Source organism: Oncorhynchus mykiss, chromosome 9, assembly GCF_057628025.1.
Source record: "Oncorhynchus mykiss isolate SJ-2025 chromosome 9, ASM5762802v1, whole genome shotgun sequence".
NCBI classification, from domain to species: domain Eukaryota; kingdom Metazoa; phylum Chordata; class Actinopteri; order Salmoniformes; family Salmonidae; genus Oncorhynchus; species Oncorhynchus mykiss.
The window spans coordinates 31773636-31800874 of record NC_143030.1 but is presented as its reverse complement, the minus strand read 5'-3'; the positions used below and the strand labels follow the sequence as shown (position 1 = coordinate 31800874).

The following is a 27239-nucleotide window of genomic DNA, read 5'->3' as shown; positions in this document are numbered from 1 at the left end:
CTAAAAGATGACCCTTGAGATGATCAAGGATATTGTGCTTTAATGTTGCAAGATAAAGAAGCATGTGGGATTTTCCCTTTTAAAACCAACTGACCCTAGGCACTAGTCTCACCCACTTATTCTCTCTCCTTGTTGCTAGGTAACCACTCGGGTGTGGTGCTGAGCATCAACTCCAGAGAGCTGCACAGCTACCTGACCAGCTGATGGACAAGGACACACTAACCAGCTAGCCATGCTAAAGAGCTAGCCATGCTAACGAGCACAGGGAACTCTACTCTGCCTTCCTTCTCTGTCTCTCTGTCTGACCAACCAATCCACCACTCCCCTTACAGAGGAAGAGAAACCACCATAGTACTACAGTCTAGCAGTACTCTAGCTCTCTCTCTCCTCTTCCTCTCCTTCTCTCCATGGCCCCTCGCTCCCTTGTTACAGCTCTCGCTCTTGCCACTGGACCAGAGGGACACTTACTGTATCCTCCGTTCATCTTCTCCCTCAATCCCTCTATCCCTCCCTCCACTGCGTTACTGTAACATCAGGGGTGTGGGCCAACTCTGCTTTTTACCCAGTGTTCTTTGCACCCAGTGTCCGTTGCACCCTGTGTCGTGTTTGCTCGGTGTGCTCTCATTGGTTAAACCCTGCAGAGACTGATTGGACGCCACCCAGTGAGGGTGGACAGTTCCGGTGACATCACAGAGAGGAAGCCCCACCCACTGGCCTGCTATTTAAAACGCTCTGTACTGTAAGACTCATCTTTTCACTGACTGTTTTCACACACTAGGTAGTTCCCAGATATCATAGTACACTAAGGATAGCGGGGTACACAATATGACCAAAACAGAGCCATGCAATGACCAGGCCATAGCTGTGAAAAGTACATCATTCTCACACACAGTTTGGGTACTGTGGTTTAGTAGTGGAGAAAAGAGAGGTAAATATGTTATTAATAGCTTTGTTTACAACTCTGGGGGATCCTACAAAATGAAGAGTTTTTTTTTTTTTTTTAACAATCCCATAATTTACAATTGACGCCATCTCTGTTTCTCTCTCTCACTTAAATGCAATAATACTCTTTCTCAGGAAAGAATTAGATGAAATGCCCCCTTTAAATCTGCAGGGTTGTTATAAGGATAGGGTGTGGAAAGGGAGCAGTCTGAACCAATAATGTACATAAACCCTGGATTGCTGATGCAATGTATTGGCCATTGAGAGGCTTTGAAGCCACCGGTCGGCCATATTGGCACTCCCCAGTAGGAGCAGTCTTCCATAGGAATTAATGGAATTCTACAGTATCTCAATTAAATGTTTCAAGGCCAAAATGACATGTATTTAAGATTTTTTTTGTTGTAGAGGGGAAAGTAACATTTAGTAACACAAAAATATATATACTTTAAGGGAAATGTTTATATATTTATATATATTTGAATGTTTAGCTCACATAATATAATTTAAAAGTATGCTTTAACGTGTCTGGAATAAAATACGTCTGGCAAAAACAAATGTAGACATTAATAAATGCATTTTTATAGCTTCCAAAATATTTTTTACACTGGTGGGGGAGTGCCAAGATGGAGGCACAGTGGCGTCAACACAGCGCCCCAGAAGAAGTCATCTAGTGTATATATAAATCATTGGTCTGAACTGAGGCAAGGTTGCGTTCATGAAAATAATGCAATTACCCAAATAGGCACTAAGGGGTGGTGTTGCACTGTTTATAAATCCCAGATACAGGTATTTAAGAGTCGAGCTAACATGAAGCATGTGGGAAAATCCTCATTCATTCACCATTATTTACATACAGTCCTTGTTTAAACGGTCTCCATTCGCCATACAGCAATGTATAACAATGCTCTATAATAATGAAATATGTCATTTTTATGTTTTTACGGTACTTGATTACTAGGTGAGGTTAAAGGAGTGACACTTTGTATGGTGTTTGATATTTTAGCAAAGCTACAGCATGTCACGTCCCTGGTTAAAAGAAAAAGTCATTGTTTGTCCCACCGTGCCTAAAAAGACGCAGACTCCTCTGCACTATGACCTTTCCTTTTGCATTTCCTCTACTTATTTATTTACTAATAACAATTTGACCGCGCCGCCAAGTTAACCCCCGGGTCAGAGGTCAACGTGAGTTCATTTCCCCAGAGACTAAGGTCGTCGTCATGGAGATAAAGGTGTGGCTGTCGTTATATGAGCCTATATTAGGCAGAGTTAGCAGTGGTATGGTGGTAGGTCTCCTATATAATTTGGTTTGTGTACATAGATGTTTATATGAAAAACCTCCCACTGTATATAGTCACTTGAGTGTGAGTATTTTACACGAATATGAAAACACACACGTCTTTTTGGATGCCCCCATCACAGTAAAATGACACAGGGAGCTTTCTCATTACCCATTGCTTGCTTCTCGTGTATCAGCATTATTTCTGTGTATAGCGAAGTATCATAGACTTTTATAGGTAGGCTACTTTTTGTTGTATCCATTGTTTAACTGGAAAGGATCTCTCACGATCAAATCTACACCCTGCACTTCTGCACTATTGCATTTGGGATACATTTTGTTTAATTCCTGTAATAACGTGAAGTAAGTCTTAGTCAGTAGCTTTCTTTCCCATTGCACATTTCCCAGGACATTTCATTTACACTAACGATGTAGTCTTGAGGAGTGCAGTCCAGAGAGAAGTGTACCAAGTGTACTTCACATATTGGGGCCATATGATGGGGTTGTCCTGATTGAGGCAGAGTACACGTCTTAGTGACAAATGCTGAGAGTCAATCTCAAGCTTACCAGTGAGTCAGTTACAGTCATGATAATGTAGGCCTATCTGATACGAACAGACAGTACACCACACTGGACTATTCGATTTGATATTCTGTTCTTCATCTTTTGTACATATATATATGCTCATATTTGGCTTGTTCTTAGTTTTCTAGTGACGTCGTCTGTTATTATTTCCCCCACCCCCTTGTGGGGATCAAGAGAATCCAACATATTTCTGAAGGAGATTCACTGTTGTTGACACAGACTATGTGCGATTGACCGCAGTTGTATCACTATTTTGGGGTTTGTTTGATTTTTGGTCAATTAAAAATGTGTTGAAGTCCTCAACAGAAAGTGTATCGCACTTAACCTGCATTCTGGAATAAATCACTCCCCTAACTGTACTTGTTTGTTGTCGTAATTTGATCGGTTCCATAAAGGCTTGATGATCAGTTGACTCAGCCGTGCTAGCTCTGGAATAGAGCATGTACATGGAATGGCTGGGGGTTTGAGAAATTCTGTTTGAAACCTATCCAACTTGCAGTTAATATGCACTTAATGACACACATGGAAATTAAACTAACAATCCTGCCGTTCCCAATATCTTGCGCATTGCAACAGATCGATTGGAATGCTCAAATCAAACTTTACTGAAGGGGTTTCATCAAGTGAATGGCAAACACGTCACCAACAACGAGCAGAGTGGATGGGCTAATGGGTAATGGGTTTGAGCCACATCTCTTCAATGAGCCTTTGCAGACCTGTCGATGTGAAGCACATGAAGACAAGCATTTCAAGTATGAAGGAGTTGGTGGCACAGGGTTGTGGGTTAGAACCAAGGTATTGCAGTTGGATGTCATGGCAGATGGTGGAATGTGATGGGGGTTAAAAGCTTGAACCGACAACCCTGTGCTTACTGGGAAGAAAACTTCAGGGTAAGAACTTTACACCAGACTCCTTCACTTCTCATTGTATTTATTTAACGAGGCAAGTCAGTTTAACGAGGCAAGAACAAATTCTTAGGTACAATGCTGGCCTGCCCCTGCGATGCTGGGCCAATTGTGCACCACCCCATGGGACTCCCAATCGTGATGTGATTCAGCCTGGATTTGAACCAGAGACTGTAGTGACACCTCTTGCACTGAGATAGTCCGCTGCACCGCTCTGGAGCGCATCAGCAGTTGTGGAAAATTTCAGAAATGTACACTAAAGGTCAAGAGTTTAACCTCAGAAACCATCACTATGATTTCTCAGATTCTTGGGTTTATTCCTGCATTGATGTGTATGGTATGGTTTCACCTGCTAGCAGGTAATATTGCTAGATCATGTTTTGAACAACTGTTTTCTCATATACTGTATCTTGGTTTTAAGATTCATTTGGTCTGACTACACAGCTAACCCAACACCAATAAACAAGAAACGAGGACATTTGGAAAGAAGTTTATTGCTTTTATTTACAGCCGTTCGTCACCGAGTTGGCAACTGTCAAAAGAAGTACAATGGAGTAGAAAAGTCTAAGGTGCAAAACAAACAATGTTGCTGTTTCTCCCCTACTCCCTCTGCGCGCCCCCCCCCCCAACCCCCCCCCAATCTCCCCTCCCGCAATGTGGGTTCACATTTTCTCACTGACATATCTCTTGTCCCATTTCAGTTTTGAAGGTGTTTATACAAAGATAGGCTTTCAAAATGGATTAGACACTTAACTTGTCCTCCTCTCCCTCATCTCGTGGTGACTATGACTAGCTCTAGCTCGCCGTCTAGTGGGACTTTGGCCGGAATTCAATCCCATGGCAGGTTATAGACATTGTGGCTTTTAAAGGGGTAGTTCACCCAAATTACAAAATGACACATTGATTTCTTTACACGGTAAGCAGTCTATGTACAACGTGTGACAGCAATCCAAGCTTTGGGTTTAGTTTCCCTGGCAGTGGCTGGTACCTTTTCCAAATGCTAACGTTTTAGCATTTCTGGTACAAATCCCATTCAAGTCATGGCATCACGATATCAGAATTTTTCGCATCATGTTCAAATCATCAATAACTGACGTTTGGTGAGCTTCACAATAACATGTAGATACTTTTGGATGATGCACGAACAATGCTAATATTGGTCCCATGGCTTCAATGGGATTTGTGCCACAAATGCTAAAACGTTAGCATTTCGAAAACAGTGCCAGGGAAACTAATCCAAAGCATGGATTTCTGTCATACCTTGTCCATTGACTGCCTACACGGTAAGGAATATGTCAATATGTCATTTTGTGTAAACCATCCCTTTAAAGGCAATGTTCTCAGGTTTGCGGAGATCCAATTCACGGCAAATGCTGTTTATATATGCGATCGGATTTGAATCCCGGCATCAATCTGACAGAATGGAAAAGCTATACAAATATTTACACTCTGATAACTTGAGAAACCTCCATTGGTGGCCATTTTTGCTATGCACAGCCTCATATTCCAACCAAATACACCATAAACCAGCCATTTTAAAAGGTAAATGTGCCTTTGAGTAAATGGTAAAAGCTTGTTTGCAGTAGTACATCAACATGCTACTTCTCACTCCTACAAAGCACAGTGGTTAGGTTACACTGAGCTGTGTGGATACGACAGTATTTGCAGTGTACTGTAGATGTGGTAAAAGCATTACCAAAAGCACCATTAGAAATAAAATGACAAATGTGTGTGCTTGTGTGTTCACGTGCGCGTGCCTATGTGGTGTGTATGAGCTGAAACGTGTTGCTACAGTAGAAGTTGGAAGTTCAAGAATCCACAACTAGGTCAGTCTCTTGTTGAAGCGGAGAACACACAGTATTTCTGACCATACAGGCCTCTATTTCTAACAGTGTATTAGTGATGGGGATGGAATGTGCCTTGGAGACGTTTCAACACGCGCACACACACACACGGTCGTGCGCACTAACACGCAAGCCACAAACACGCTCACTCACACACACAGTCGTGCGCACTAACACGCAAGCCACAAACACGCTCACTCACACACACACAGAGTCGTGCGCACTAACACGCAAGCCACAAACACACTCACTCACACACAGTCGTGCGCACTAACACGCAAGCCACAAACACGCTCACTCACACACACACACACAGTCGTGCGCACTAACACGCAAGCCACAAACACGCTCACTCACTCACACAGTCGTGCGCACTAACACGCAAGCCACAAACATGCTCACTCACACACACACACACACAGTCGTGCGCACTAACACACAAGCCACAAACACGCTCACTCACACACACAGTCGTGTGCACTAACACACAAGCCACACACCAGATCAGATCACAGGGCTACAGTACACCAGTGGCATGATTAAAAGAGCTGGGCCGAGGCTCCTGGTTGTCAAGCTTAAATATAAGAGGCCACGTTACTTGAGGTTTTAGAATTTTTCCAATACCAGAGGCCAAACTCACCAGGACACGACCACGCCTTAGCCTGACCTGCACTTTACTGAGTGAAGCATTCCATTGGCCCACTCACAAGCATCAACCAGTAGGGAGTAGGTGTATTGCTGGTTTGATGATCTGCAAATCATCTGGATTGCCTAACAGTGATACTGATGATTCGATTAACCCATTTAGATGACGTGAACATTAGTGGCGCAGTGCAGTTACCACTCTAAACATATGCTTGTGAACAAGAGAGCTTCTAACTGAGTAGGAAAGATAACATGGGCGCTTACGGAGAGCCAGCTATACTATAAAAACAAGCATTAAATATTATCAACATAAATAATCACAGGGATGTTTACTTAATAAACATTTACAAATAAATACTTGGTTTTGCACTTGATTTATGAACCCCAAGAGTTGTAGAAACCAGATTTGTATGTGATGGACAAACAGATCACAAAAGACCGTCTATGAATGGATGTCTGCTTGAAAAGAAAGAAAACGATTGGACGAATACCAAAACCGCACGACAGAGTAGTTCAAACATGCCAGATATAATACACGGTATTATACAATAGTAAGCTACAAAAAGAGTGCTATTTCTTTATGTTTTGGAAATAAAGTATACTCAAATCAGCATCGTCTTTCTGGTTGGCTATGCTACGCTTGTAGTGTACTCCTCTTCAACCTTCTTCCCCCATGTGAAAAGTGAATAAATATATACACACACACACAAAAACAAGCTGGTACAATAGGATCGTTTGTGAAGAGAGTTGCTGCTTATGTGCCAGTCTTCATCTCCCATTCCTGCAACGAAGGGAACAGTGACTGTGCTTGGGTGTCAGGATATCAATGCAAATGCATGCAAATAATACAACGCATAAAATCGCATGTACTTACAGTTACATGCAGCTAAATGCAAATTCGGTATCGTCATTGGACTGGGCTGGGATGTGTGGCAATGGATGTGTGTGTGTGGCAGTTGTGTGGCAATGCAGTTGACTGAGTGCTGACTGTGTTCCGAGCGCGCGTGTGTTTGTTCTCTGTAACTCTGTCTCACCTTGGCCTTCCTGAGGACGTGGCCGCGGACGGTCGAGGGTTTCTGATTGGCCGTCCTGCGGAGGAGGGAGGCGCTGTTGACGGGCAGAGTAGAACAGCTCTCTGTGTCGCTGGTGTCACAGCTGGAGATGGGAGAGTTCTCTAGGGTACGCCTCAGCAACACTGGGGACTGGACACGCAGATACACACCGTTCAGAGTCAGCAGCAACATTTTCAACACTTTATCAAAAGCCTGTTGACTGTTTGTCATCGGTATGTTGGGAATATAGCTTACACCAGACAAGTTTTTGAAATGCAGATGGAGAAATGCACATAAGGTAAAAAAGAAAATAATAATTTAAGTCCCTTTAGACTATCTAGAAGACTAATTTACATGGACAAAATGCTTTTGTCTGTTCATTATTCAAGAGAAGGACACCTTTTCACAGTATTGAAACTCAGCCATAGGTCATGGACATGGTCGGTGTAGCCAGAAGAGGGCTGGGTCCTCTCTAGGTTTCTTCCTAGGTTCCTGCCTTTCTAGGGAGTTTTTCCTAGCCACTGTGCTTCTACATCTGCATTGCTTGCTCTTAGGGGTTGTAGGCTGGGTATCTGCTGATGTAAAAAGTCTCGATAAAATAAATGTGATTGAGGTCTAACCTGCGGGCTGGAGGTGCCAGACTTGGGCTCAATGGTGAGTCCCAGGGTGACTCCTCCACTCAGGGCCTTCTTCAGACTCTCCTTGACCTCCGTCAGCTCCAGCTCCAGGCTCACCCTCTCGTCCTCCTTCAGCTTGCACTCGTCCTCCACCTTCTTCAGCCGCTCCACCAGAGACGCAGCGGAACGCTTACCTGAGGGAGGGAGGAATGAAGAGGAAGGAGGTTCACTCCCGGTTCCCGTCTTACTGTTATTTTAGTTTATTGACAAGTTTCTCAGGATAAGAACGTCTGATACATGACTCCCATCTCTCCCCCTCCAAACCAGTCTTCCATCCCGCACCACTCACTCCTAACCATAATCCTCCCACCCGTGACTCCATCATACACCACTAACTCCCACATGTCCACTCTTCCTTCCAACACTCATTCCATCTCCCACCACTCTAAACCGCTCTTCCTCTTCTCCTCCAATAATATCTCCCCATACTTTCACTCCCACCTCTCCCCCGTCTAATCCTTCGTCTCTCACCACTTACTCTTTACCTCACCCCCTTCTCTCTCTATCTTGGAAAAAGCAGTGTGTGTGTGTGTGCGTGAATGTGTCTGTATGTCTGTCTAAGTGTGCATGCGTTTGTCTCTCTGTTGTACCGGTGCTGGCCTCCATGGCGGTGCGCAGGTCTTTCCGGTCCTTCTTCAGCTGGGTCAGACGGTTCCTGATGTCCTGCTTCCTCCTCATCAGCTCCTCCTCTTTAGCCTGCAGCCGCTTTGCGTCCGCCTCCACGCGGTTCTTACCGTACTTATACTGCTCTGCGCCTGCAGGAGAGAGAGGGGCTTTACGCCATATATCCCTTTGCGAAGTTAAAACCAAAATGCTCCTTAGGTGGTGGGAAACGGGTAATGGAAGGGGAGGGGAGAAGGAGGGGAGAAGGAGGGATTAGGGGGAGGGAGAAGGAGAGAATGAGATCCAAAAGGAGGTAAGGAAATATGTGAAGAAGGGTGGATTGCTATGAGAGGGAAGGAGGGAGTGGTGAAAGAAAAAGACCATGCTCATCAGAGTTGTAGACGAGGCATAAACTGACCAGAAACCCATTGAACCCAAACCTCAGCCTATAAGCACTCCTTAATCAAACAGAGTAGAGTAGGGACTAGGAACCGACCCTGCTGAAAAAAAAAGAGGCCACTAGAACCTCTCCACACCACTGAAGTACGACTGTGTGTGTGAGTGTGTGTGTGCGCCTGCGTGCGTGCCTCACTAGCACATTAGCCTCTACGAAGGACCAAATAATCAATCAAACCACCACTTGACATCTCCAACCATCAATATGGGCCTATTTTAGCTTGACATTAAACAAGTATTGTGTAACATACACTAAATCCAAAATGGCACATAGTTGGTATCCCCTACGAACACGATGCTTACAAAAGCGACCAAATATGAGAAAGTGGGTTCAAAACTGTCGTAGTTCACACATTACTGAAAACACACAGACCTTCACCACAAAGATTAGCCTCACCAGTAACCACGGGTCACCCTGGCCAAATATTCAAGCTGCTACTTGAACATTGACTCGACGTTGAATGATAGTTTGGTCCGGGTATGTCATGGTAATCCTCCATAAGGCTGGGATTTACAACGGATGGTTTCAAGGAAGCCGTCTTCGCACCATCCAAAGATATTTACTCCTGCTGCTCCACCAACTGTAATTTGTGAATTCCAGATTTTTTTTTGTGTGTGGCTCCAGTTTTCCTAGAAAGCGATCAGTGGTGGGTTTGACTGGGACTGAGGAGTGGGGAGCCAGACTTCATGTCTGCTAAGACCAGGCTACTGCTAAATATCACAGCTAGCAGACTGTATAAGGGCTGACTAGAAGTGACAGGCTAGCAGTAGCTTATGAATTATCACACTGGTATGTACTGTGTCATGATTTATAGAAAGACTCATACACTCATGGGAATGGGTGTGTGTCTCGCTCACTCGCTCTCATTCTATCTAGCTCTCAAACTCCCAAACTCCCACACACACACACACACTAGACTCTTACTGGAGTTGTTGCGTTTCACAGATGCTCCACTGGTTGTTCCATTGGTCTTCTTGGCCTGGTTCTTGTCCACCTTCTGTTTAGACGCTGTCCCATTGGTCACTGGGGCCTTCTTTCCCTTCAGCTGATTGGTCGAGAAGGAGGAAGCGAGAGAGCAGGCATTCACAATCTGGTTGAAACGCACAGTCCTTAAAATATTAACTACAATTTGCAGCTATAATGAAAACCACTACGCTACAGTTCAAACATACAGTTAAAATGTCCACAACCCGCTTCCAATAAAAATCAACCATGCCCATCTAAATTCCCAGGTGGGTAAGATCATGTGAACGACTCTGTGCACAGCTGTAGAAATGAATTGCACGTTAAACACATGACACTAAAAGTATGAATCCCACAGTAATCCCAGCATTAGGCTAAACCAGCCCTATTGAACTGTATTCCCCTGGAGAGTGTGTGTGTGTGTGTGCGTGTGGACTACTATATAACCAGGGGTTTGGATGTGGTGCTCTACCATTCAGTTTCAATTAGCTTTACTGAAAGCATCAGGGCCATTGAGCCGGAGTTGTACACCTAGCAGGATGACATTAAACACTGGCGCAGGCTTTGTGGCGCAGGGTTCCATGTTAACACCCCTGGCCATAAACACACACGCACACGGACCGATGCATGCAAGCACACACACACATCAAAGCTCAACTCTACAAAGCCAAGTGGTGACTTATGCGAGTAACAGTGCTAGGTGGCGTTTCCAACTCACATCCATGTAGGCTATAAAAATATAATTACATACATGCATGCAGGCGATGGTCGTTGTAAAGGCAAGGAGCAGTATAAACACACAGAGGACACACACACATACACACACACACACACACACACACACACAAAGGAGGAAAAGCCTCTATCATCTGGGTGGTCTGAAGTGCTCCCACAGATACGCTGCCAAACACACTGCAGATATTCGATCCCCTCTTACTTCTCTCAATCCGATATCAGGCCTCTAGCTAAAGTGTTGCATGGTCAATGTCTCAGACCCTAACTAACTCCCAGATACTCAATACCGGACAGAGTATTTTTTAGTAAGAGCTGCACTACAGCAGGACTAAGCTAGCGGGGATTTTGAGGATAATGTCTCAAAACCTGGATTCTGGGTGGCCAGTATCAACACCATTACATTAAATGTTTCTGCAGGAATAATAAATGTAATAAGAATTGAGACCAAATCCCATGATTGAATCCCTCCCCCTGCCCATTGTTAGGCATACCGCTTACCTCTCCCTCAGCAAAGACACACTAGCACACGGAGGGGACAAAACATTACAAACGCCTCACTAATACCGAGTTGCACCCCTACCCCACAGCACAGCCTATAATTTGTCGCTGCATGTACTCTACAAGGTGTCGAAAGCAATCCACAGGAAAGCTGGCCCGTGTTGACTCTAATGCTTCCCACAGTTGTGTCAAGTTGTCTGGAATGCCATTTGTGTGGTGGGCCATTCATGATACACACGGGAAACTGCTGAGAGTGAAAAAACCCAGCAGCGTTGCAGTTCTTGACACACTTAATTAATTAAGGTTGCGTTAATGTTAAGACAGCAGAGCGTTAGTCACCTGAGTACCGGCTTTAGTGTTAGTGTTAGCTGAGGAAGAGGAGGAGAGGAATTTGGATTTAACAGGGCCAGGGGTTTTGCCGTGGCTGGAGGAAGAGGCTAGGCGGCTGGGCTTGGGGGAGTAGCGGGCGGCCAGTTTGGGCGAAGGCATGTTCTCATAGAGGTCAGCATCCTCATACAACACCTCCTCTCTCAGACGTCGCCCTCCGGTGGCAGGGCTGGAGTATAACGCCTCTGGGTCCTTATGTTAGAGGTAGGCATGCAGAGAGGAGAGGAAACGGAGGAGGAGATTAAAGGAAATAAAGAGAAAAATAAGAGAAACAAGGACATGAAAAGGGAATAAAGGGAAGGAGTACATTTGAAAAAGAGCAACAACAAAAAAAGTCAGGAAAAGGGGAAAAAAGAGAAAAGAAGAGAGGAAGCCAAAGGGTTGTTATTGTTACAGAAAAGTGAGCTAGAGCAGAGGAAAGCACTTGCACAATTATTAATCAAAGTCGGATTAGAGTGAGAAAGAGGAAGAGAAACAGAAAGATACCCGATGCAAGCCATCACAAGCAGCGCAGCATCCAGATATAATAGTTGCTGAGATATTGCAGAAATATGTGCGCTAATTTCTTTGTTTTCTCAGTGTGTGTGTGTGTGTGTGTCCTTACCGTTCCATTGATGGGCACATCATCATAGTGCAGTGCCATTCCAGAGGGGCAGGCATAACCGTTCACAGGGTTGTCCAGATAGGGGTTGGGAGATACAACACGTTTACTAGTGAAGCTGAGGAGAAAATGCACATATCCATGAGTGAGTGATAATACATCAGGGAATCGACATGTAAAAAGTTGTTATAGTCCAAAAGCAAAGCGCTTATACAACACGTGGAGTCTAGAGTGGGGAATATGGAGAGGTTTGTCCATGAAGGACCTTTATAGCTGGACACTTACACTGAGTGTACAAAACATTAAGGTCACCTTCCTAATGAGTTGCACCCTCCACTTTTGCCCTCTGAACAGCCTCAATTACTCGAGGCATGGAAGCTACAAGGTGTCGAAAGCGTTTCCACAGAGACGCTGTGTTCCATATTGACTCTAATTGCTTCCCTCAGTTGTGTCAAGTTGGCTGGATGTCCTTTAGGTGGTGGACCATTCTTGATGCACACAGGGAAACTGTTGCACGTGAAAAACACAGCAGCGTTGCAGTTCTTGACACAAACTGGTGCGCCTGGCGCCTACTACCATACCCTGTTCAAAGGCACTTAAATGCTTGGTCTTGCCCATTCAACCTCAATGGCACACACACACAATCCATGTCTCAGTTGTATCGAAGCTTAAAAATCTTTTTTTTAACATGTCTCCTCCCCTACATCTACACTGACTGAAGTGGATTTAGGAAGTGACCTTAATAAGGGATCATAACTTTTCGCCTGGATTCACCTGGTCAGCCTATTTAAATGGACAGAGCAGGTGTTCTTAATGTTTTGTACACTCGGTGTATTAGCGGTCTCATATATTGCCGGCATCAAACAAATAACAGTTCAGACATTTAGTGCTCCCTTGGGTATGCAAACGCTTTATCCAGCCCTTGCAAAGTGTATCGTGTTATTGTGTGGGGAGGACTGGCCTGCACACAGTGCTTTTGTGAAAACCCTGTTGGTCAGAGTGACACATCAAATGGCCAGAGAGCGGGAAATAAATTGGTCCAGAGATGTCCATTCCTAACTGAACGGGGGTCTGAGCGGCTGAGGGAACACCACACATACTTTTTGGGATTCAAAAACATACATTATCTGCCCCAAAAAAGATTTGCTTTTTCTGAGATCCCCAATAGGGTGATAAGTACGGTGCATTCAGAAAGTATTCAGACCATTTTTCCAGATTTTGTTATGTTACAGTCTTATTCTAAAATTGATTAGATAGATGAGAAATGGAAATGTATCTACACACAATACCCCATAATGACAAAGCAAAACTTTTAGCAAATTTATTACAAATAAAAAACAGAAATGTCTTATTTACATAAGTATTCAGACCCTTTGCTATGAGACTCAAAATTGAGCTCGGGTGCATCCTGTTTCCATTGATCATCCTTGAGATGTTTCTACAACTTGATTGGAGTCCGCCTTGGTCATGATTTGGAAAGGCACACACCTTTCTATATAAGGTCACACAGTTGAATGTCCATGTCAGAGCAAAAACCAAGCCACGAGGTCGAAGGAATTGTCCGTAGAGCTTCGAGACAGGATTGTGTCGAGGCACAGATCTGGGGAAGGGTAGCAAAAAATGTCTGCACCATTGACGGTCCCCAAGAACACAGTGGCTTCCAAAATTCCATTTAAGAATGGAAGTTTGGAACATATAAGACTCTTGCTAGAGCTGGCCGCCCGGCCAAACTGAGCAATCGGGGGAGAAGATCCTTGGTCAGGGAGGTGACCAAGAACCTGATGGTCACTCTGACAGAGCTCCAGAGATCCTCTGCGGAGATGGGAGAATCTTGCAGAAGGAAAACCGTCTCGTCAGCACTCCACCAATCAGGCCTTTATGGTAGAGTGCCCAGACAGAAGCCACTTCTCAGTGAAAGGCACATGACAGCCCGCTTGGAGTTTACCAAAAGGCACCTCAGACCATGAGAAACAAGATTCTCTGGTCTGATGAAACCAAGATTGAACTCTTTGGCCTGAAGGCCAAGTGTCATGTCTAGAAGAAACATGGCACCATCCCTACAGAGAAGCATGGTGGCAGCATCATGCTGTGGGGATGTTTTTCAGAGGCAGGGACTGGGAGACTAGTCAGGATTGAGGGAAAGATGAATGGAGCAACGTACAGACAGATCCTTGATGAAAACCTGCCCCAGAGCACTCAGGACCTCAGACTGGAGCAAAGGTTCCCTTCCAACAGGGCAACGACCCTAAGCACACAGCCAAGACAATGCAAGAGCGGCTTCGGGACAAGTGGCCCAGCCAGAGCCCGGACTTGAACCCAATCTAACATCTCTGGAGAGAGCTAAAAATAGCTGTGCAGCAACGCTCCCCATCCAACCTGACAGAGCTTGAGAGGATCTGCAGAGAAGAATGGGAGAAACTCCCCAAATACAGGTGTGCCAAGCTTGTAGCATCATACCCCAAAAGACTCGAGGCTGTAATTGCTACCAAAGGTGCTTCAACAAAGTACGAAAATGTAATATTTCTAAAAACCTGTTTCTGCTTTGTTATTATGTGGTATCGTGTGTAGATTGATGAGGGAAAAACGGCAGTGTGTGTGTGTGCGCACGCGTGTATGTGTGTGTCTAACCAGAAGGACTGCTTGGCCAGCTGGATGACGTTAGCGGTAGTCTCTACGTCTATGTAGTCGTAGTGCAGGGCAGCAGGGTCTGTGGTGGAACCAGTCTCAGCGAGCAGCACCCCCAACCACCGACCCATACTCTCTGAGGAGGACGCCTGGAGAGAAGAGGAGAGGTGGGTTAGAGATTATTACGCTAATTTAAAGAAACTAGTATCTATATATTTATGTTAATACTATTCATTGGTTTAGAAAACAGGTGTACCTATGTATAAACTTCAACAACAAAAAATGATAAAACAAGAGATAACTTTCCATAATTTTTTCCCATCCAATCCGTACTATCACTACAACATTAGCACTTCACAGTGCCGTAGGACAAAATTGCCCTACGACACTGATCTAAGGTCAGACCTGATGACCATGAAGGTTCAGAGTTGGCGAGGGTAAGCTGATCCTAGATCTGAACCTAAGACTAACCTCCACCCGAGCCAATTGACCGCCAACCTACCTCCAGTACAGCCACCTCCTGTCCATTGCGGAGCAGGCGGAAGGCGAAGGGGTGTTTGGAGTCTAGCCCGGGGCTGACCTCGCAGCCTCGGAGGGGCAGGCTGGCCATATGGGTCTTCAGGTCAGCGCGGTCCTTATGGAGCAACAGCTGGTTGTCCTTCAGACGACACCAACGCTCACGCCAGCGGTTATTGGACATCACGTTCAGGTAGCCTGTCAATCAGACAAGACGGACCAGTTAGGACAAAAGGGTGGGGTAAAATGGCCAATAGCGAAACAGCAGACCAGAAAATGAGTCTATAGCTGTAGTTCTGGCTGTTCTCATTCAAAACGTGTCCCCATACGTTCTATAAGCCCTCTATATAACAATACCTATACGACCAAATCCACCCTTTATATACAGTGGCAAGAAAAAGTATGTGAACCCTTTGGAATTACCTGCATTTCTGCATAAATTGATCATCAAATTTGATCTGATCTTCATCTAAGTCACAACAATAGACAAACATAGTGTGCTTAAACTAGTAACACACAAATTATTGTATTTTTCTTGTCTATATTGAATACCTCATTTAAACATGCACAGTGTAGTGTCGTGTCGCTATTCTATAAAATCCTTTCTCTGTAATTAATATTACCTGATTGAGCTTATCATGTAAATGTAATTAACTAGAAAGTCGGGGCACAACAAAATAATATTTATAGAGCTGTTATCTTCCGAATAAACTCTTCAAGACCTAGTAATATTTTACATCAATAGCAGTCAATATTAATCGTCACCTTATTTCAGTCTCAAACAAGAATTTACAACTTTCAGATATCTTCACGAACCCTGGCTAACAAGTTGAATCAGCAATACAAAATTGGGTTTAATTGTTAATTTACTAAATACCTCATCAATCACACAGAATTACATATACACAGAATGAATCGTACATTGATTACAAATTATGCCATAAAGGAAAACGTCCCTTACGGACGGAACAGATATGACAGCTGGTTACACAAAGAAAAGGGGGATTGAGTTTGAGTGAAAGAGCGGGAAAACTGAGGAACAAAGGGGGAAGCGATGTCTCTCATTAGGCAGCTACTCTATCGTAAATATAGTATCTTATGCATTCTAAATTACCGCCCATTTGGAAAAGGAAAATGCAATAAATATTTACTCTGAGCTGCGCTACAATAGTTTGGTGGTAGATGGATGGCCGTGTTGCTCAACAGAGTCCTATGTCCTTTGAAGAGTGTCTCTGGTGGTGAACGGGAAACGTTGTAGTGTCGTCATTGGGTGGTAGATGGGATACTCCACCTGTCCTTTCCTAGCCCACGTTTTTAGCAGCTGTTGCTAACTCAACTGCTAGGATGTCTCACTTCCTTAGTGAATAAGAGTTCAAAGTTCATACCATTCACATCCAAAGCTCTCGCTGAGGTTGGCTTAGTTCTGTAGTTGACATGTTAGTCCTTCTAAACGTATGGGCCGTCGTCCTCACGTCCTCTGAACAGGAGATAACATTTTTCGTCAAGGCTTTATATAGTGGAGGGAGAAGGGTGTGTTTTCATAGTTTTATAACCCATGTCTCTTCACCAGGAATGGGCCACTGTTTGAGCAGAGCCCTAACCTTATGAAAAGCCAAATCTCTCATTTGGAAGCTAAAATTACATTGAATATTTTCACCAATAATTGTATATTCAAACATTTAAATTGCACAACAATTCCATGTGAATCTGATAACTATAATGTGTAGACTTTCCACGGTACCGTTTATGTCATCCTATCATTGATGAGAATGTCTCAGATGACAACCGAACTGACAACATATTCATTAAGTACCAACGCATATGTTCAACTGGTCGGATTACCAAAATATGGTTAATTTCCCCCCAACTTCTGATGTTCCCACAATCCCTATGTTAACCAAGGGATTTTCAATAGTCACATCAGTAGGGTAGAGAGAGGAAAAAGGGGGGAAGAGGTATTTATGACTGTCATAAACCTACCCCCAGGCCAACGTCATGACAGTAGGTTGGAAAAAGTATGAACCCCTAGGCTAATGACTTCTCCAAAAGCTAATTGGAGTCAGGAGTCAGCTAACTTGGAGTCCAATCAATGAGATAAGATTGGAGATGTTGGTTAAAGCTGACTTGCCCTATAAAAACACAAAAAAATGTGAGTTTGTTATTCACAAGAAGCATTGCCTGATGTGAACCATGCCTCGAAAAAAAGAGATCTCAGAAGACCTATGATTAAGAATTGTTGACTAGCATAAAGCTGGAAAGGGTTACAAAAGTATCTCTAAAAGCCTTGATGTTCATCAGTCCATGGTAAGACAAATTGTCTATAAATGGAGAAAGTTCAGCACTGTTGCTACTCTCCTTAGGAGTGGCCGTCCTGCAAAGATGACTGCAAGAGCACAGCGCAGAATGCTCAATGAGGTTAAGAATAATCCTAGAGTGTCAGCTAAAGACTTACAGAAATCTCTGTTGACAAGTCTATGATACGTAAAACACTAAACAAGAATGGTGTTCATGGGAGGACATCCCGGTAGTAGCCACTGATGCCCCAAAAAATATTGTTGCACGTCTGAAGTTTGCAAAAGTGCACCTGGATGTTCCACAGCACTACTGGCAAAATATTCTGTGGACAGATGAAACAGTTGAGTTGTTGGAAGGAACACACAACACTATGCGTGGAGAAAAAAAAGGCACAGCACACCAACATCGAAAACTCATCCCAACTGTAAAGTATGGTGGAGGGAGCATCATGTTTTGTGGCTATTTTGTTGCCTCAGGGCCTGGACAGCTTGCTGTCATAGGCGGAAAAATAAATTCCCAAGTTTATCATGCCATTTTGCAGGAGAATGTTAGGCTATCCGTCCGCCAATTGAAGCTCAACAGAAGTTGGGTGATGCAACAGGATAACGACCCAAAACACAGAAGTAAATGAACAACAGAATGGCTTCAACAGAAGAAAATATGCCTTCTGGAGTGGCCCAGTCAGAGTCCTAACCTCAACCCGATTGAGATGCTGTGGCATGACCTCAAGAGAGCAGGTCACACCAGACACTCCAAGAATATTGCGAAACTGAAACAGTTGGTGGTCAAAAATTCCTCCTGACCGTTGTGCAGATCTGATCCGCAACCACAGAAAACGTTTGGTTGAGGTTATTGCTGCCAAAGGAGGGTCAACCAGTTATTAAATCCAAGGGTTCACATACTTTTTCCACCCTGCACTGTGAATCTTTACACAGTGTGCTCAATAAAGACATGAACATGTATAATTGTCTGTGTGTTATTAGTTTAAGCAGACTGTGTTTGTCTATTGTTGTGACCTAGATGAAGATCAGATCAAATTTTATGACCATTTTATGCAGAAATCCAGGTATTTCCAAAGGGTTCACATACTTTTTCTTGCCACTGTAGGTTGACCTCTAAACCCCAGATGTGCTCTAACCCCTAAGAGGTGTCTTACCACAGGTGGGTATGTCCTCCTCGGCTGAAGATGTCTGTTCGTCAGTGGACGGCTTCTTTTTGCCCAGGCCAATTATCTTAGTTATCTTCTTTCCCGCCCCTTTTCCCAGCGTGCCTCCCTTCTGACTCTTCTGAGAGTCCTTCTTTCCTTTACCTGAGAGAGAGAGACATAAAGAGAGAGGGAGAGGGAGAGAAAAGGAAGAGAGAGAGAGAGAGAGAGAGAGAGAGAGAGGGAGTGAAAGAGCAAAGAGAGACATGCAATGTCAGAGAGCTAGACCTTCAAGGTAATTTCACCTTTAAGAATGAAAAAAATATTACATCAGCTATTTGACCAGATTGTCATATCATTTGAATATTTAGGTCAGTAATTAGGCCTCAATTCTACTAACCGAAGAGGCCCACGGACACAATGACAGTGCACATTCTCCTGTAAATACCGCTAAACTGGACTAAACCCGGTCATAAAGCCTGTCTCTCTGTGTGTCTGAATAGAAAATCTGCTGGTCGTCTGAGGGTTGTTTGGATTGTGTGGTCTGCGGTGAGCAGGGTTTGGTCGAAGAGATCCACTCTGGAAACTGCCAGAAGGGTAAACGAGAGATGAGCCACAGACAGAATGACAAGAATAGACGTCACATAGTTGAGAAGAGATGATGGAAATGGCCATAAAATTATTTGTATGTATAGTGTGTGACAGGGAGATTCACTGACTAGAAAGTAGTGCATATTCCTATAATCTTTTGTCTTAAGAAAACTGCAATTTTTAAATTCTCCCAATATCTGCAGAGTTTGATTATCTGCATCATACCCATGTACATTATTACCTGTTAATATCCATTAATTACTACAGAATATAGTATAACTCCCCCTTCACAAAGTTGTGGAGGTCCCATTTTCCTTTGTGGAGACGGACACAATAGTGAGACAGAAAGAAGAGAGGGGTTTTCTGAGGCAGGGGTGCAAAATTCCCTGTGAATGATGTCATCGTAGTGAAGCAGCTGACGCTCCGAGTCTGGAGTGCTTCTGCAGACAGACGCTTACGCTGACACACACACAGAGAGACGCAGACAGACGTAAGACACACACACCTCCGCTGCCCTGCAGGAATCAACTCAACTCCCGTTACCCTGATAGTGATGATATCTACCATGGCGACAAATCTTATCAAATATGTGGCCATTTCTGCCCAACCCCTGCTAGTGATTTATTTCTCACACACACACACACACACACACACACACACACACACACACACACACACACACACACACACACACACACACACACACACACACACACACACACACACACACACACACACACACACACACACTCTAGACTTCGGGCCTAAGGTAGGATGCCAGACACACATGTGTGAAAGAGCTTCACTTTGAATGATTATAATAATTTTCCTCTTCTGTTTGCCATGAAAGACAGGAGGGAAACTCTCTGATCAGGCTAATTTGATTCCACTGAGTCAAGTTCGCTTCTTACCAGCCATGGAAGGAATGTGGCTGATTAAGCTGAAAAAGGGGGTTTGGAGACTCGTTGTTCTCCCCTCAGAAAGTGGGCAGCTGGGGTGAAATGGTGTGAGAAGAGTGGGTCTGTGGTAGTTGTTAGGCTTGGAGATGCAGTGGTACTGTAGAGATATGAGGTGATATCATCAACCACTGGCTCGCCACTGGTGACATAGTGTATGGACTCAAGCCACCACCCACCCCTACTCCGTGGGAACTAGATATGAGAGGATTGGAGGAGTGCAAGCAATATGGCAAATATTCATCCTAGCCTATCAGAGGGCATTGTGGAGCTTTACCATATAGGGGTAGGGGTAGGGGATATGGGTCAATTTGGGATTGGGCATCAAATAATAATTTATGAATGAAAGTTGGGGAATAAAAGTGGTAGCCAAGCAGCATTACCCCTCCAATCCTCCAGAGGGCAGTATCATAATACCCTCACAATTGGTCTCACCAGAGGGAGCACTACAAATGCATAGACTTACAGCAATCTGTCAAAAGCCATCAGTCAGAGATCGTGTGCATATTTCCACAACAATCACGGTTTCCCAGCTGTGATATGCAAACTATTAGACACAGGTCTATTAATCACAGCCTGGGGAGAGAGAGCGTTGGTTTGTGAGTAATGAAACCAAACACAAACAGCTCTAAATTCCAGAGAATCCAAACAAGAGGTCTCGACAAGTGAAATGAACATGTGAACCCCGCGGAATTGAGCTTGTCGAGCAAGCAGACGCTGAACAATCCCATCCTGCATTTTAGACAGCATCTCGGCTGTCTTGGTACTGGGTGCAGGAAAAAAGGATCCATATCAACTAAACGTTGAATAAATCCAAATGCTCAAGTCCATTGTTGCTGTAGCTAATCTCAATCATACTCCCCTGAACACACAAGCTGCTCTGACCCTGAAGAAAATACACCCCATCTCCAATCAACATAGAGTATAGAGGGATTTACAGCTGGGTCAACGCTGAAGAAACACAAGGCTTCATGAGCATTAAAGCTGCAATACTGTATGTAACTTTTTGGTCGACCTGACCAAATTCACATAGAAAAGTGTGTTATACATCCGTCATTCTCTTTTGAGCGAACGTCTAAAAAGTGGTAGATCCGTTCTATGTGCTCTATTTCTATGCTTCCCGGTCTTAAGTTTAGTTTTTGTTCTATTACTTTCCACCAGCTTCAAACAGCTGAAAATACAATATTTTTGGTTATGAATAAGATATTTCACAGCGGTTTAGATGGTACAATGATTCTCTACACAATACTTACTTGTTTTGTCACTGAAATGACTCAAAACAACTCAAATTCTAGCAACTAGGAAATGGCAGAGCGATTTCTGCATAGTGCATCTTGAAGACTAAAGGATAAAGAATATGAATCTAGAGCTAAAACATGGCTTACATGCCATTACTCATTTAACTTCCAGAGGGACAGTATTGAACCAAGGGAAAGCCCAATTGAGAAGAGATTCTTTCACACCAATATCAAGAGTGTGTGTTCAAAACCAGAAAACCAGAATGCCATTAACCCAGTATGATGTGCTGTAGCTATCAAAGTATTCCAGACCCTTCCCTGGTCTCACCTTGGTCCTTACAGTCAGTGACGGTGTGTCCGTTCTCATGGGGCGGCTCGCCATCTGAGCTCGGCCTATCACATGACACCTTCTGCAATGGAGGAGTTAGAACTGTTAGACAGATATTTACATTAAAAAATATATATTTAACCCTTATTTTACAGGTAAATTGACCAAGAACACATTCTCATTTACAGCAACGACCTTGGGGATAGTTACAGGGGAGAGGAGGGGGGGATGAATGAGCCCATTGGAAGCTGGGGCTGATTAGGTGGCCATGATGGTATGAGGGCCAGATTGGGAATTTAGCCAGGACACCGGGGTTAACAATAAGTGCCATGTGATCTTCAGTGACCACAGTGTGTCAGGACACCCGTTTAACGTCCCATACAAAAGACGGAACCCTACACAGGGCAACGCTCCCAATCACTGCCCTGGGGCATTCAAAAACAAATAATAATTAGAACAGAGGAAAGAGTGCCTCCTACTGGCCCTCCAAAACCAATTCTAGCAGCAACTGGTCTCCCATCGAGGGACCGACCCGGACCAAACCTGTTTAGCTTCAGAGGCAAGCCAGCAGTGGGATGCAGGGTGGTACACATGCAGACAGAAATATAAAACAGACAAACACACACACAGACACAGAGCGAGAGAGAGAAATACATACGCACACACACACACACACACACACAGACACAGAGCGAGAAATAGAGAGACGCGCACACACACACACAGAGCGAGAGAGAGAAAGACAGAGACGCGCACACACACACAACCATATACATAAAACACACACTGTACCCACAGAGAATCTCGGAGAGCATCTGCAACATGTTATGGTTGAAATAATTAGGCTAGGCTTCTGTGTACTGTGCCAGCTAGGGAGCGGTTTGTCATTAAACTCCTTCTGATCTGCCTAATTTTCCACCACCGTACACACACACACACACACACACACACACACACACACACAAGCTCTGTACAATAAGGCTCCAACAGTTCCAGTAAGTTTACCTGTTTTCTCCAGGCTATTGAAATCCAATAACACACTCTTCCTTCACCTCCCTACACACACTGTGCCAGAGCTGTCATTAAGTGCTATTTGGCACAACAATTACAGCTTTTACTGCAATGTGCTGCCCTGGCATCCTGCTTGTTATTAGGGAACACAGGCGAGGGGCCCTATGGCAGCATACAGGGATATGTGTGTGTATATACACTGCTCAAAAAAATAAAGGGAACACTAAAATAACACATCCTAGATCTGAATGAATGAAATATTCTTATAAAATACTTTTTTCTTTACATAGTTGAATGTGCTGACAACAAAATCACACAAAAATGATAAATGGAAATCAAATTTATCAACCCATGGAGGTCTGGATTTGGAGTCACACTCAAAATTAAAGTGGAAAACCACACTACAGGCTGATCCAACTTTGATGTAATGTCCTTAAAACAAGTCAAAATGAGGCTCAGTAGTGTGTGTGGCCTCCACGTGCCTGTATGACCTCCCTACAACGCCTGGGCATGCTCCTGATGAGGTGGCGGATGGTCTCCTTAGGGATCTCCTCCCAGACCTGGACTAAAGCATCCGCCAACTCCTGGACAGTCTGTGGTGCAACGTGGCGTTGGTGGATGGAGCGAGACATGATGATGTGCTCAATTGGATTCAGGTCTGGGGAACGGGCAGGCCAGTCCATAGCATCAATGCCTTCCTCTTGCAGGAACTGCTGACACACTCCAGCCACATGATGTCTAGCATTGTCTTGCATTAGGAGGAACCCAGGGCCAACCGCACCAGCATATGGTCTCACAAGGGGTCTGAGGATCTCATCTCGGTACCTAATGGCAGTCAGGCTACCTCTGGCGAGCACATGGAGGGCTGTGCGGCCCCCCAAAGAAATGCCACCCCACACCATGACTGACCCACCGCCAAACCGGTCATGCCGGAGGATGTTGCAGGCAGCAGAACGTTCTCCACGGCGTCTCCAGACTGTCACGTCTGTCACATGTGCTCAGTGTGAACCTGCTTTCATCTGTGAAAAGCACAGGGCGCCAGTGGCGAATTTGCCAATCTTGGTGTTCTCTGGCAAATGCCAAACGTCCTGCACGGTGTTGGGCTGTAAGCACAACACCCACCTGTGGACGTCGGGCCCTCATACCAGCCTCATGGAGTCTGTTGCTGACCGTTTGAGCAGACACATGCACATTTGTGGCCTGCTGGAGGTCATTTTGCAGGGCTCTGGCAGTGCTCCTCCTTGCACAAAGGCGGAGGTAGCGGGGCTGCTGCTGGGTTGTTGCCCTCCTATGGCCTCCTCCACGTCTCCTGATGTACTGGCCTGTCTCCTGGTAGCGCCTCCATGCTCTGGACACTACACTGACAGACACAGCAAACCTTCTTGCCACAGCTCACATTGATGTACCATCCTGGATGAGCTGCACTACCTGAGCCACTTGTGTGGGTTGTAGACTCCGTCTCATGCTACCACTAGAGTGAAAGCACCGCCAGCATTCAAAAGTGACCAAAACATCAGCCAGGAAGCATAGGAACTGAGAAGTGCTCTGTGGTTATCATCTGCAGAACCACTCCTTTATTGGGGGTGTCTTGCTAATTGCCTACAATTTCCACCTGTTGTCTACTCCATTTGCACAACAGCATGTGACATTTATTGTCAATGTGTTGTCCTAAGTGGACAGTTTGATTTCACAGAAGTGTGATTGACTTGGAGTTACATTGTGTTGTTTAAGTGTTCCCTTAATTTTTTTGAGCAGTGTATAAATATATATATATATGTGTGTGTGTATATATACAGTGTGTGTGTGTGTGTGTGTGTGTGTGTGTGTGTGTGTGTGTGTGTATGTATGTATGTATGTATGTATGTATGTATGTATATATATATATACATATATACAGTGCCTTGCGAAAGTATTCGGCCCCCTTGAACTTTGCGACCTTTTGCCACATTTCAGGCTTCAAACATAAAGATATAAAACTGTATTTTTTTGTGAAGAATCAACAACAAGTGGGACACAATCATGAAGTGGAACGACATTTATTGGATATTTCAAACTTTTTTAACAAATCAAAAACTGAAAAATTGGGCGTGCAAAATTATTCAGCCCCCTTAAGTTAATACTTTGTATCGCCACCTTTTGCTGCGATTACAGCTGTAAGTCGCTTGGGGTATGTCTCTATCAGTTTTGCACATCGAGAGACTGAAATTTTTTCCCATTCCTCCTTGCAAAACAGCTCGAGCTCAGTGAGGTTGGATGGAGAGCATTTGTGAACAGCGGTTTTCAGTTCTTTCCACAGATTCTCGATTGGATTCAGGTCTGGACTTTGACTTGGTCATTCTAACACCTGGATATGTTTATTTTTGAACCATTCCATTGTAGATTTTGCTTTATGTTTTGGATCATTGTCTTGTTGGAAGACAAATATCCGTCCAAGTCTCAGGTCTTTTGCAGACTCCATCAGGTTTTCTTCCAGAATGGTCCTGTATTTGGCTCCATCCATCTTCCCATCAATTTTAACCATCTTCCCTGTCCCTGCTGAAGAAAAGCAGGCCCAAACCATGATGCTGCCACCACCATGTTTGACAGTGGGGATGGTGTGTTCAGGGTGATGAGCTGTGTTGCTTTTACGCCAAACATAACGTCTTGCATTGTTGCCAAAAAGTTCAATTTTGGTTTCATCTGACCAGAGCACCTTCTTCCACATGTTTGGTGTGTCTCCCAGGTGGCTTGTGGCAAACTTTAAACAACACTTTTTATGGATATCTTTAAGAAATGGCTTTCTTCTTGCCACTCTTCCATAGAGGCCAGATTTGTGCAATATACGACTGATTGTTGTCCTATGGACAGAGTCTCCCACCTCAGCTGTAGATCTCTGCAGTTCATCCAGAGTGATCATGGGCCTCTTGGCTGCATCTCTGATCAGTCTTCTCCTTGTATGAGCTGAAAGTTTAGAGGGACGGCCAGGTCTTGGTAGATTTGCAGTGGTCTGATACTCCTTCCATTTCAATATTATCGCTTGCACAGTGCTCCTTGGGATGTTTAAAGCTTGGGAAATCTTTTTGTATCCAAATCCGGCTTTAAACTTCTTCACAACAGTATCTCGGACCTGCCTGGTGTGTTCCTTGTTCTTCATGATGCTCTCTGCGCTTTTAACGGACCTCTGAGACTATCACAGTGCAGGTGCATTTATACGGAGACTTGATTACACACAGGTGGATTGTATTTATCATCATTAGTCATTTAGGTCAACATTGGATCATTCAGAGATCCTCACTGAACTTCTGGAGAGAGTTTTCTGCACTGAAAGTAAAGGGGCTGAATAATTTTGCACGCCCAATTTTTCAGGTTTCGATTTGTTAAAAAAGTTTGAAATATCCAATAAATGTCGTTCCACTTCATGATTGTGTCCCACTTGTTGTTGATTCTTCACAAAAAAATACTGTTTTATATCTTTGTTTGAAGCCTGAAATGTGGCAAAAGGTCGCAAAGTTCAAGGGGGCCAAATACTTTCGCAAGGCACTGTAAATGCAAGTATTTCCCGTGACTGTATACATACATACATACATACATACATACATACATACACAGTATATATATATATACACACACACATATATATATGTGTGTATATATATATACAATGTGTGTGTGTGTGTGTGTGTGTGTGTGTGTGTGTGTGTGTGTGTGTGTGTGTGTGTGTGTGTGTGTACACACACACACACACTGCTCAAAAAAATTAAGGGAACACTTAAGCAACACAATGTAACTCCAAGTCAATCACACATCCTCCAGGATGACCGGTTTGGCGGTGGGTCAGTCATGGTGTGGGGTGGCATTTCTTTGGGGGGCCGCACAGCCCTCCATGTGCTCGCCAGAGGTAGCCTGACTGAAGTTTACATACACCTTGGCCAAATGCATTTGAACTCAGTTTCTCAATTCCTGAAATGTAATCCTAGTAAAAATTCTCTGTCTTAGGTCAGTTAGGATCACCACTTCATTTGAAGAATGTGAAATGTCAGAATAATAGCAGAGAGAATGATTTATTTCAGCTTTTTCTTTCATCACAGTCCCAGTGGGTCAGAAGTTTACATACACTCAATCCGGATTTGGTAGCAATGCCTTTAAATGGTTTAACTTGGGTCAAACGTTTCGGGCATCCTTCCACAAGCTTCCCACAATAAGTCGGGTGAATTTTGTCCCATTCCTCCTGACAGAGCTGGTGTAACTGAGTCAGGTTTGTAGGCCTCCTTGCTCGCACACGCTTTTTCAGTTCTGCCCACACATTTTCTATAGGATTGAGGTCAGGGCTTTGTGATGGCCACTCCAATACCTTGACTTTGTTGTCTTTAAGCCATTTTGCCACAA

At 44.2% G+C, this 27239-nt stretch overlaps 2 protein-coding genes across 17 annotated transcripts in view; one reads left to right on the top strand and one right to left on the bottom strand.

The window, feature by feature from the left end:
* LOC110531879 (VPS10 domain-containing receptor SorCS2) overlaps positions 1 to 3162 on the top strand; it is a 321210-nt gene extending 318048 nt beyond the window's left edge. For all 11 annotated transcript variants that reach the window (XM_090184070.1, XM_036987785.2, XM_090184071.1 and 8 more), the window contains one exon: positions 140 to 3162. In XM_090184070.1, coding sequence (XP_090040196.1) covers positions 140 to 204 — 65 coding nt within the window. In that variant the 3' untranslated portion in view covers positions 205 to 3162. The remainder of the gene's footprint in view (positions 1 to 139) is intronic.
* A 1020-nt stretch (positions 3163 to 4182) lies between these two features.
* Positions 4183 to 27239, bottom strand: part of LOC110531878 (actin filament-associated protein 1) — a 112212-nt gene continuing 89155 nt past the window's right edge. For 3 of the 6 annotated variants that reach the window (XM_036987777.2, XM_036987778.2, XM_036987776.2), the window contains 11 exons: positions 21864 to 21945; positions 18763 to 18915; positions 15298 to 15509; positions 14799 to 14944; positions 12174 to 12288; positions 11522 to 11761; positions 9911 to 10031; positions 8517 to 8681; positions 7870 to 8060; positions 7232 to 7399; positions 4183 to 6978 (listed from right to left, as the gene is read on the bottom strand). In XM_036987777.2, coding sequence (XP_036843672.2) covers positions 6952 to 6978; positions 7232 to 7399; positions 7870 to 8060; positions 8517 to 8681; positions 9911 to 10031; positions 11522 to 11761; positions 12174 to 12288; positions 14799 to 14944; positions 15298 to 15509; positions 18763 to 18915; positions 21864 to 21945 — 1620 coding nt within the window. In that variant the 3' untranslated portion in view covers positions 4183 to 6951. The remainder of the gene's footprint in view (positions 6979 to 7231; positions 7400 to 7869; positions 8061 to 8516; positions 8682 to 9910; positions 10032 to 11521; positions 11762 to 12173; positions 12289 to 14798; positions 14945 to 15297; positions 15510 to 18762; positions 18916 to 21863; positions 21946 to 27239) is intronic. The other 3 variants (XM_090184049.1, XM_090184050.1, XM_036987779.2) reach the window with 1 other exon arrangement.